The sequence below is a fragment of the Cebus imitator genome, unplaced genomic scaffold, assembly GCF_001604975.1.
Source record: "Cebus imitator isolate Cc_AM_T3 unplaced genomic scaffold, Cebus_imitator-1.0 Scaffold317, whole genome shotgun sequence".
Taxonomy (NCBI): domain Eukaryota; kingdom Metazoa; phylum Chordata; class Mammalia; order Primates; family Cebidae; genus Cebus; species Cebus imitator.
Window position 1 is genome coordinate 2,039,738 of NW_016107632.1, and position 11,461 is coordinate 2,051,198.

General features: G+C 52.1%; 2 protein-coding genes across 2 annotated transcripts in view; one reads left to right on the top strand and one right to left on the bottom strand.

The window, feature by feature from the left end:
- The window catches only part of MCM5 (minichromosome maintenance complex component 5), a 23,106-nt gene that overhangs the window by 3,934 nt on the left and 7,711 nt on the right, over positions 1 to 11,461 (top strand). The window contains exons 3-11 of the mRNA XM_017504025.1: positions 430 to 556; positions 637 to 765; positions 2,135 to 2,307; positions 2,585 to 2,740; positions 5,572 to 5,738; positions 7,363 to 7,534; positions 8,837 to 8,948; positions 10,734 to 10,877; positions 11,242 to 11,307. Of these exons, the coding sequence (XP_017359514.1) occupies positions 430 to 556; positions 637 to 765; positions 2,135 to 2,307; positions 2,585 to 2,740; positions 5,572 to 5,738; positions 7,363 to 7,534; positions 8,837 to 8,948; positions 10,734 to 10,877; positions 11,242 to 11,307 (1,246 nt within the window). The remainder of the gene's footprint in view (positions 1 to 429; positions 557 to 636; positions 766 to 2,134; positions 2,308 to 2,584; positions 2,741 to 5,571; positions 5,739 to 7,362; positions 7,535 to 8,836; positions 8,949 to 10,733; positions 10,878 to 11,241; positions 11,308 to 11,461) is intronic.
- Positions 4,145 to 5,064, bottom strand: LOC108286318 (40S ribosomal protein S2-like). The gene has a single exon (XM_037729759.1). It carries the CDS (start codon positions 4,891 to 4,893, stop codon positions 4,192 to 4,194), a length of 702 nt encoding a protein of 233 aa, XP_037585687.1. The 5' UTR covers positions 4,894 to 5,064; the 3' UTR covers positions 4,145 to 4,191.

Consider the following 11,461-nt stretch of genomic DNA (forward strand, 5'->3'; position numbering starts at 1 on the left):
AAAAAAAAAAAAAAAAAGAAGTGTTGGGATCACAGGCGTGAGCCACCGCGCCCGGCCCCAGGTTTTAAGTGTGTGCTTTGTTTGTCTCCAAGACTCAGTTTAAGGGTCCTTCAGTGACAGAACTGGGTTGCTGTTTTGTGCACACTGGCCTGAGTGTTGGAACATCCTTTGACTATCTTGTGGATCCCTTCCATGGAGCTTTCTTTAGGGCACGTCTGTGCCAGCAGTGAGTAGCCTCTGAAGGGTTAAATAATGGGATGATCTGGAATTAGATGTGTGTTTGGGAAGAGGAATCATGAGGAATCATGAGGTCGTGGTGGCTGTGGTGTGGGCAGATTCAGGGGTGCAGGCACACCTCAGCCAAAAAAATTTTTTTGTTGTTGGTTTCCTCTTCTCTGTACCCTTCCTGCCCCCACATGCCCACTCCAGGGATGAACTCAAGCGGCATTACAACCTCGGGGAGTACTGGATTGAGGTGGAGATGGAGGATCTGGCCAGCTTTGATGAAGACCTGGCCGACCACTTGTACAAGCAGCCAGCCGAGCACCTGCAGCTGGTGAGTGGGACCCCACCTCTGAGCTCCCCAGGGCTGCTCTGCCCCAGTTACTAACAGCTTGTGCCTTTCCCTTTCTCTAGCTGGAGGAAGCTGCCAAGGAGGTGGCTGATGAGGTCACCCGGCCCCGGCCTGCTGGTGAGGAGGTGCTCCAGGACATCCAGGTCATGCTCAAGTCGGACGCCAGCCCTTCCAGCATTCGTAGCCTGAAGGTGGGTCCACTGAGAAGCCAGTTGGAGGGTGGCAGTGGCTGCTGCATGGTGCAGAGGGCTTTGGATACAGGCAGACCTGAGTGCTAGCTATGTGACCTTGAACCAGGCACTTGACCTTTCTGAACCTGTCTCTTCCTGGCGACAAAAGGAGCTTCTCTTGTTTTTGGCTTTTTATTATAAAAAATTACCCAAAAGCAGAGAGTAGTGTAATGAACCCCATACAGCTTCACCTAGATTTAATAATTAACGTTTTGTGTTGTTTGCTATTTTGTCCTTTTTATTTTTTGCTAAAGAATAAAGTAAGTTCACACGTGGTGGCCATGCCTCTAATCTTAGCACTTTGGGAGGCTGAGGCAGGAAGATTACTTTAGGCCAGGATTTTGAGACCCTGGCTCTACTAAAGAAAAAGAAGTCCAATACATCATATAATTTCATCTGGAACTATTTTGCCATGTATTTCTAAAAGATGAAGAACTTTTTTTTTTTTTTTGAGATGGAGTCTTGCTCTGTCACCCAGGCTGGAGTGCAGTGGCACTATCTCAGCTCACTACAACCTCCACCTCCTGGGTTCAAGTGATTCTCCTGCCTCAGCCTCCCGAGTAGCTGAGATTGCAGGCATGTGCCACCATACACAGCTAAATTGTGTACTTTTAGTAGAGATGGGGTTTCACCATGTTGGCCAGGCTGATCTCAAACTCCTAACCTCAGGTGATCTGCCTGCCTTGCCCTCCCAAAGTACTGGGATTACAGGTGTGAGCCATCATACCTTGTCTTTGAAGAACCTTATTTCTTTTTTCTTTTCATGTAATGTACAGCAAAAACGCGATCATGTGAAGAATCATTTTTTAAAGCAGAGCTACAATAACATCACACTTAAAAGTTAATATTGCCTTATTGTCCAATGTGGGAATAGTCGTTAAGATGGGGAAACTGAGGCTCAAAGAGAAGAGACCCCATAGCAGGTTTTGACGGAGCTTGAACATGGGCCGCTGTCCCTCAGGTTTGTTCTCTGTGGTATTCTGCAGGCCTGTGGATGTTGCCATCAGAGTTAGGGTTCAGGCCTCTCTCCTGGCACCTGCCACTTTGTAGTGAAATGTGCTTTGTGTATCTCTTGTCCCCTACCGCATTGTGCTGCAAGGTCCTTAAAAGCAAGACCTGTGCCTGAGGCTCCTCTGAATCCCTGGGTCCATGTAGCCTGGCATTGGGTTGATGCACTGGAAGCAGTTTTTGAGCCAAACAGAAGAGCTGTGCCCCTCCCTGCAGTTCTGTGCCCACCTCCTCCAGGCCGCTGCCCAGGACATTTACTCGCACATCTCAGGTGTGTTCTGGCTCCCCTTAACCAGCAAGCCTCCCGATGGCTCTGTTACAGTCAGACATGATGTCACATCTGGTGAAGATCCCCGGCATCATCATTGCAGCCTCGGCGGTCCGTGCCAAGGCCACCCGCATCTCTATCCAGTGCCGCAGCTGCCGAAACACCCTCACCAACATTGCCATGCGCCCTGGCCTGGAGGGCTATGCCCTGCCCAGGAAGTGCAACACGTGAGTGTGTGGCCAAAAGGGACTGTGGGAGGTGACCTGAGTGGAGATCAGAGAAATGAGAACAATCAGCATCGCCTGCAGCTGCTTCTAGAGACCCACTGGGTCTAATCCAGTGCTAGGTCCCTCAGAGTTGCCTTCGTTTAGGGCTTATCTCCAGCTTATCCAGGAGACCATAAATTGCTGCTGGCAACGTCTCTGCTGACTCCTGGGATGAATGAGCCCTGCCTTTGGATTCTCAAGGTAGCTTTGGTGACTCTTTTCCCTTAACCCTGTACAGAGATCAGGCTGGGCGCCCCAAGTGCCCACTGGACCCATACTTCATCATGCCCGACAAATGCAAATGCGTGGACTTCCAGACCCTGAAGCTGCAGGAGCTGCCTGATGCAGTCCCCCACGGTGAGATGCCCAGACACATGCAGCTGTACTGCGACAGGTGAGGCAGACGGGCCGGGAGGTGGGCATCTGTGAGGGTGGGTGTCCCAGCTACGGCCCTAACCCGAGCGTTGGGAGTGGGTCATCTGGAACAGGGTGAGTGGGGTGGAGAAGGTGGCCAGTTGCAGAGCACTTGCTCTATGCCTACTGCTTCCATAAGTTCCTCTCATCTTTCCATGATCTGCAGGGGTGTGTCAACCACATTTTGCAGATGAGAAAATGTAATTTGGAGAGGGTAAATGATTTCCTGTGTGGAGGACAGCCGGGCTTTCAGCCTATGTCTGTTGCTTTTCAAAGTCTATGTTCTTTTGTGATAAGAGGTCCAAGATGCACAGCTAGATAACCAATAATTGGGAAAGCCTCTTCCCAGCCTGACACTCCACCTCCTACCCCAGGCTTTCTGTTAAGATTCTGCTGAGCAGCCATGGTGGCCCGTGCCTATAATCCCGGCACTTGGAGAGGCTGAGACAGGAGGATTGCTTGAGGCCAGGAGTTCAAGACCAGCCTGGGCAACACAGTGAGGCCCTGTATCTAAAAAGACATTTTTTTTCCAATTAGCTGGGGGTTGGGGCAGATGCTTATAGTCTCAGCTACTTGGGAGGCTGAAGTGGGAGAATCACATGAGCCCAGGAGGTTGAGGTTACAGTGAGCTGAGATCGCACCATTGCATTGCAATCACACCATTGCACTCCAGCCTGGGCAACAGAGGGGGACCCTGTCTCAAAAAGGAAGAAAAAAGATTCTATGGAGGGGGAGGGGGTTCGGAGCCAGGGCCTGGGCCCGGGCCTCTCGTAGTAACCTGGGTGAAAGGTTTTGAGGTCTTTGATTAGGGTTCTAACCCGGGCTTGCATATCCTGAAATTGCATGCATGTTCTGAGGAGAGCGGATCCATAGCTTCCGTTAACTTCGTTAGTGGCAATAGAGTGTGTAGGAGTCAGGCTCTTGCTCTCTTGGGCAAGTTCCGTGACTTTGTCCAGCTTCAGTTTTCTCATCAGTAAAATGGGGATATGGACACTGCTTAATCTCTCAGAGGGCTGCTTGAAAATGCATGTCAAGTGTTTAGCACCATTCCTTCATGCACATTACGTACTCAGGATGTATGATTTTTCCAAGCAGTTCATGAATCCTGAAAACTTACAAAGTGGGTATGGAAAGAGGGGAGTTGGAGGCTCATGGAATATTAACAGTGATGGTGACGGTCTTTTCTGGAGCTGTGAAACCTGATGGTATAAAGCACTTCTGTGTCTGCTGCCTCAAACAGCAGAGGCAGATCACTTTATCATCCCCCTAGGCTCAGAGATGTGCAGTGACTTCTTTGAAGTCACACAGCTACTAAGTAAGTGTCCCTCCACCCCACACTGGCTCTGCTGAGGGACTTGGAGACTCCCCTATTTCAACATCTCACTTTTTTTTTGCAATGTTAATTCACTTTATTTTTCTTGTATAAAAACCCTATGTTGTAGCCATAGCTGGAGCTTGGGTCCTCTGCACAGAGACTCTGGTGTGGGTCTTGACGAGGTGGTCCGTGAATTCCTGATAGGGAGACTTGGTGAATACAGTCTCCTTCCACAGATCGGGGGTCAGGTAGCTGTAAGCCTCAGAGATGGCATCAAACATGGCCTTGGCGAAGTTGCCCAAGGTAGCAGTGCAGCCCCTAGCTGAGGTGTAGCAGTCATCGCTACCAGCCATCATAAGCAGCTTCTTGGGCACAGGTGCAGAGACAATGCCAGTGCTCCTGGGCGCAGGGATGAGGCGCACCAGCACAGAGCCACAGCGGCCTGTCACCTTGCAAGGGACGGTATGAGGCTTGCCGATCTTGTTCCCCCAGTAGCCTCTGCGCACGGGGACAATGGAGAGCTTGGCCAGGATGATGGCTCCACGGATGGCAGTGGCCACCTCCTTGGAACACTTAACACCCAGACCGACGTGACCATTGTAGTCCCCAATAGCAACAAACGCCTTGAACCTGGTGCGCTGGCCTGCACGGGTCTGCTTCTGCACCGGCATAATCTTCAAAACCTCATCCTTGAGAGAGGCCCCCAAGAAAAAGTCAATGATCTCAGATTCCTTGATGGGCAGAGAGAAGAGATAGATCTCCTCCAGAGATTTAATCTTCATGTCTTTGACCAGGCGGCCCAACTTGGTGACAGGCATCCACTCCTTATCCTCAGCTTTGCCTCCGCGAGCTCCGCGGCCTCAGCCCCGGCCCCGGATACCACTGCCAAAACCTCCGCGGAAGCCACCTCGGTTCCCCATCCCAGGGCCCCCGGGGCCTCCAGGCCCCCTCGCTGCACCGGCATCATCCGCCATTTGGTGTTTTTTCGGAGAAGCCAACATCTCATTTTTAAAAGAGGAAATGAAAAGCCAGAGGCAAAACAAGTTCACAGAGCCATGAAGAGTCAAAAAGGGCGGGTGGCCCCTCAAGGAGGCTGGAGGGCATGAGGAGGAAGTCCTGCTCTGAGAGGCTAAAGGGCGCCACACAGCAAGCCTGACAGCAGACACATGGAGCTGGGACTTTTGGAGGGCTCTGTGGGCTGGCACTAAGCTTCCTTCTAAACCAGCATACAAGTGAGTTACCAAGTTCAGCGAGAGTCAGGCCACCACCTGCCTTTCTGTTTGGCTGTCACCATTGGCAACACCATCCTCCAAGCAGCTGAGCACGGCTGGTGATGAGGGGGAGAGAGGCCATTGTCTGGGCCCCATGGGGATGGAGCCAGCTCAGCATGTGGTGGTGCCCGTGGCAAAAATGCTGAGGTGGACCCTGAGTGTCGTGGGGATGGTGGGATCAGATACTTGCTGTCCCAGTCAGAATCTCACCTTTTCTCTTTTCTGGTACCTGTGTGACAAGGTTGTCCCTGGAAGCAGGGTTACCATCATGGGCATCTACTCCATCAAGAAGTTTGGCCTGACCTCCAGCAGGGGCCGTGACAGGGTGGGCGTGGGCATCCGAAGCTCCTACATCCGTGTCCTGGGCATCCAGGTGGACACAGATGGCTCTGGTGAGTTGGCTTTGGGGTCCTGGCTCAGCCCTGCCAAAAGGCTGTGCTTGCACACTTCTGGTAGCAGGCAGCTCATTACTTCATGAGGTAGCCCAGGATATCCTTGTGTTGCTCTTGTTATTAGAATGTTCATTTTTATATTAAGTGATCCCTGGAACTTCCACATGTTGGTTCTAGCTGTGGCTCCTGGGCTGAGGGTGTCTGCCTAAGTGCAGGATTAAGGCAGAAGTACTCAGGTCAAATCACTGGGGAATAATTGAATGTCACATCTTCACATCTGTGCCAGCAGTTGCAAGAGAAGTGAAATGTGGGGTTCCGGGCAGGAGGTGTCTAGTGCTTATTTGGAGAAATAAGAAAACTGTGAGACCCCTGGGGACATGTGGGTAAAGTGGCAGCAGATGTGGGCCACGAAATTCCAAGGAGGTGCTAAAGGAGGTCGGAGAAGGAGGAGGTGTGGGCTGGGCCTTGGGGAAGGCTTTCTGGAAGGAGGGGAATCTGAGCTGGGCTTTGAAGAGTGGTGGGCATGGAAGAATTTCCAGGCAGGAGGGGATGGCAGGAGCAGGTGAAGACCCCAGCCTGGGCAAGGTGCTGAGTGGCTGGAGGGTGAGTGGGAGTCCAGGGGATGAGGGATCAGGCCGTGTAAGAGGCTTTGAGTGCCCAGATGGGGAGCTCCTACTTAGACCTGAGGGCAGCAGGGACCGCTTTGAGGGTTTTCAGGTTTGTTTTGGCCCTCTGGCTGTAGTGAATTGATTTGGAGGGGTGGCTTCCCCAGGGCTCCTTCCATGGCCCACATTTACACAAACTACCTAGATTATTACAACTTGAAAACCACTGATGGGCAAGTAGCTCTCACATTCCCATTTCTAGCCTGGGCATCTCCCCATGTTCCAGACTTTAATAACCACCTGCTGACTTGCTGTGTTCACTTAGACATCGAAAGGCACCTGAAACTTTACATGGCTGAAGCTAAGCTCCCCTTTCCCCACGCTCAGACTGGTTCCTCTCAGTCTTCCCATCTCCACCCTTTCAGTTGTTCAGACAGAAACCCCCAAGTCATCCATGATTCCCTTTTCTTTCATCCCCCACATCTAATCAGTCAGCAGCTCTAGCCGGCTCCACCTTCAAAACGTGTCCAGCGCTCCCCGCCTGCTCTGAGCCCTCATCGGCCCTCCCTGGATCACCCTGACCACTTCTCACCCTCCCCGCCTTGCTCTGAGCCCTCGTTGGCTCTCCCTGGGTCTCCCTGGATCACTGTTAGTCCTCCCCAGTGTCCATTTCCACCTTGCCTGTACCCTTTCTGTTCCGCAGCAGCCAGTGAGCGATGCTGTCATGACCAATACACTAGATAACTCCTCGGCTGAAAGGGGAGACTTTCCAGTGGTTTTCAAGGTCCTGTGCCATCTGGCCCTTGGTTTCCTCAGAACCCCCTGCCTACTTCCCCTCACTCTTTGGAACACACCAGGCCCACGCTTGATGGCTTGAGAGCTGGGATCTCTTAGATAGGTTGTATTGTCCTGGCCCTAAGGACTTTGCCCTCTGAGAGTTCCTGAGCTGGTGCCAGGACAGGCAGTGGGCTGGAGGAGGTGCCCTTGCACTTACTCATGTGCTTGCTTTGTCTACCCAGGCCGCAGCTTTGCTGGGGCTGTGAGCCCACAGGAGGAGGAGGAGTTCCGTCGTCTGGCCGCCCTCCCCAATGTCTATGAGGTCATTTCCAAGAGCATCGCCCCCTCCATCTTTGGGGGCACGGACATGAAGAAGGCCATTGCCTGCCTGCTCTTTGGGGGATCCCGAAAGAGGTAGGGGGACTGAGTTCCCTTGGGTTTGGGGAGGGGGCCGGTGACGGGGTTCACAGTAGGACAATTAGTGGATAATCAGGAGTGAGTATTTTTTGTGTGTGTTTCCTGGCCCCTCAGTCTGCCAGGCACCTTTGCCAGCCCCCAGGCTTGTCATCAGCTGGCTGGTGGCTGATCTGTGTACCTGTTACAGCGATGCCCTGACCCTGGCTAGGGGGTGGACTGTGGACCTGGCAAGTGCAGTGGGAGAGCACTGAGCTTGGTCATGCAGGTCTCAGCTCCGCTGCATATCGACTGTGCAGCCTGGAGTGAGAGTCACTTTTTTTGAACCCAAGCTTCCAATGAATGCAATAGTTAAAAATCTGCCTTTTTTTTTTTTGAGATGTCATCTTGCTCTGTTGCCCTGGCTGGAGTGCAGTGGTGCGATCTTGGCTCACTGGAACCTCCGCCTCCCCGGTTCAAGTAATCCTCTTGCCTCAGCCCCTCTCTAGTAGCTGGGATTATAGGCATGCACCACCATGCCTGGCCAATTTTTGTATTTTTAGTATAGATGGGGTTTCACCATGGTGGCCAGGCTGATGTCAAACTCCTGACATCAGGTAATCCACCCGCCTCATCCTCCTAAAGTGCTGGGATTACAGGCATGAGCCACTGCGCCCGTTGAAGAACCTGACTCTTAAAGGACATTATGCGTCCTTTTGAAACTAAAATAATAGAGTTATAGACAGTAGCAGTGATATTATTAGCAGTTATCATTTACTGTGTTCTTCCTTATGCACGGGCATTCTTCTAAGCACTTTATGTGTCTGAAGCCCAGTCAGTCCTCATAGTAACCTGTTGAGAACACAGCTATTGTGCCCATTTTATAGATGAGGGAATTGAGGCATAGAGAGCTAAAGGGACTTGCTCCCCAGCACATGCAGGGGAGCCGGGAGCCTGCCGTCATGGCACTTGTTCTGCCGCACCATGCACAGCCCACGGGCAGCTCCGTGTCTTTTTCCAACTGGGAGGAACGTTACTCAGATGCTGGGTGTGCCTAAGCATAGCCGTAAGAGCCATTTCCTTTAACCCTTCTCTCCTGGGAGGCAAGCTGTGTCCTCATTGCTAGGCAAGACCTACCGTGGTTTGGGAGCTGCAGAGCTGGGTAGGAACATGGGTCTCAGGCCACAGCCCCTACCTTCCTGCCAACTCTGAGGCCCATGATAGTTGAGGGAGTCAACTGCCAGCCCACTAATGTGGTGACTGGATGTCACATGCAATGCCCTCATGGGTTCTCACCTTGTCCATCTACCCTTCCTCCCCCAGGCTCCCTGATGGACTTACTCGCCGAGGAGACATCAACCTGCTGATGCTAGGGGACCCTGGGACAGCCAAGTCCCAGCTTCTGAAGTTTGTGGAGAAGTGTTCACCCATTGGGGTGAGTGGCCTGGGAAACCTTCTCCACCTTAGCTTGCAGGAGGAAGGCTGCAGGGCAGGGCCTCTGGGTCCCCAGGACACCTGTGGTGGGCTGGCTCTTCCTCGTTTCTCCTGACTGGTCAGGATAGCCGAGGAGATGGGAGGAAGAAAGGAGCCAACAGGTGTATGTAGGTTTGGGGCAGGGGTGAGTATGCTGGACTGAGAGGATAGGGTTTGGGTCTCAGCCTGGCCAGTAATTGGTTGCGGGCTTTGAGTAAGTCACCCGATCTCCCTGAGCATCAGTTTATCCATTTGCTGAATAATGGCATTGTTATCAGTAAGAGCTTAAATCAGCCTGTGCACGGTGGTTCATGCCTGTAATACCAGCACTTTGGGAGGCCGAGGTAGGCAGATTGCTTGAGCTCAGGAGTTTGAGACCAGCCTGGGCAACAAGGTGAAACTCTGCTTCTACCCAAAATACAAAATAATTAGGCCTGGTGGTGTGCACCTGTGGTCCCAGCTACTTGTGAGGTTGAATTGGGAGGATCACTTAAGCCCAGGATGGGGAGGTTTCAGTGAGCCAAGATTGTGCCACTGCACTCCATCCTGGGTGACAGTGAGACCCTGTTTCAGAAAATAATAATAATAGCTAAAATGAAGGGCCAGGCACTGCTTGAAGTCCCTTGCATGTATTTACTTAGTCTTCACCTCAACTCTGTGGTAGGTACAATTATCCCTGTCTTATGGGTGAGGAAACTCGGGTACAGAATGGGTAAGTGTCTTGCCCAAGGTCTCACTGCTGGTAAGCGCTAGAGCAGGATGTGACTGAACCCAAGTGTCTGATAAGTTGGGTCTTCTGCTGCATTGGTGAATGGGTCTGTGGGGATCAGAGCCAGAGAGGGTCTGACTTTTATCCGTGTGTCGGGGTTGTACAGGGCAAGATGGTGGTCTTTGGATAGATAGGAAGTGTGCCAAGTTTACCACACTGGCACTGTCCAGTGGAAGTATGTGAGCTGCAAATGCAGCCCATGTATGTCTTCTTAGCCACATTAAGAAAGTAAAAAGTAGCTGGGCATGGTGGTGTGCATGCCTGCAGTCCCAGCTCCCTGGGAGGCGGAGGTGGGAGGATCACTTGAGCCCAGGAGTTTGAGACCAGCTTGGGCAATATAGCCAAGACCCTGTTTCAATTTAAAAGGAAGAAGGGGAAAGAAAAAAGGAAAAACAGGTGAAGTTAATTCTCATAATAGAGTCTGTTTAACTCGGTATATCTAAAATCTCTTTTCAGTACATTGATATGTAGATTACTGAGATACTTTACATTCTTATAAGCCCTGAGTCTTTGAAATCGTGTTTTGCACTTAAGGACATTTCAGTTAGGACATCTCAGCCCCCAGTTTCAGGGGCCTAATGGCAGTATGTGGCATGCAGGTCTATATAGAGACGACAAGGGACCCACGATGGGGGCAGTCTTTCCCTGGGAATCAGGAGTCCTCATCGTAGCCCTGAGGCTGACTCTTCTCTGGGCCTCAGTTTGCTCATCTGTGAGCCGGGCCCCACAGGGCTGTATCACAGCGCTGTGGTGGGGCTCAGGTGAGTCATGGATGTGATGCCCTCAGCAGGGAGAACATCTGGGCACACCGAGGCCCAAGGCAGCCTCCCCTTCCAGAGGGAGAAGCACTATTCTGTACCCTACAGCCAGCTTTGATGTGTGTCCTTGGGCAAATCACAACCTCAGTGGGTCTTTTTGATTTACCGAGGCCAAAGCATGGAGTTGTTATTGGGCGCTGACACCTCCCCACTACCCCAGGTTTACACGTCTGGGAAAGGGAGCAGCGCAGCTGGACTGACAGCCTCGGTGATGAGGGACCCTTCGTCCCGGAATTTCATCATGGAAGGTGGAGCCATGGTCCTGGCTGATGGTGGGGTCGTCTGTATTGACGAGTTTGACAAGGTGAGTCTGATGAAGTGGGTAGTAGCCAAAAGGGGGTGGCACCAGGGTATGTGACCTCCTGTGCTCAGCCAGCATAAATCACCTCTGACTTGGGAGACATGTTTTCAATCCCTGGGCCTGTCGCTCTAGGGTAACAGTGGGAAGTTGCTTAACTTCTGAAGCCTCAGTTTCCATATCCGAAGAGTGTGGAGGAGACAGGCAAGCCCACACTGTTGTTACCATGATTAGAGGTGACCTGGTCGCTGCCATTGGTCTTGCATGGAGCTGGTATTCAGGAGTTGGGGCTGCTGTTAGTTTTCCTGCTGCCACTGCTCCCTGCTTCCTCACTTCAGTAGGTCTGATGACATTTCTCCCTTCCACTTAGATGCGAGAAGATGACCGTGTTGCAATCCATGAAGCCATGGAGCAGCAGACCATCTCTATTGCCAAGGTGAGTAGCCTCCGTGGAGAGCCCCCCCTGCAGCAGCCCAGCCGGGCCCAGCCATCCTCAGGCTGCCTTGATTGGCTTTGGCTGGAACCAAGTTCTTTGCTCATGCCTAGAATCCTAGAATCGTGTGTGTGTGTGTGTGTGTGTGTGTGTGTGT

What these genes read in the sequence shown, in the direction of transcription:
- LOC108286318 (XM_037729759.1), bottom strand. Translation starts at nt 4,893, where the DNA reads ATGCCTGTCACCAAGTTGGGCCGCCTGGTCAAAGACATGAAGATTAAA.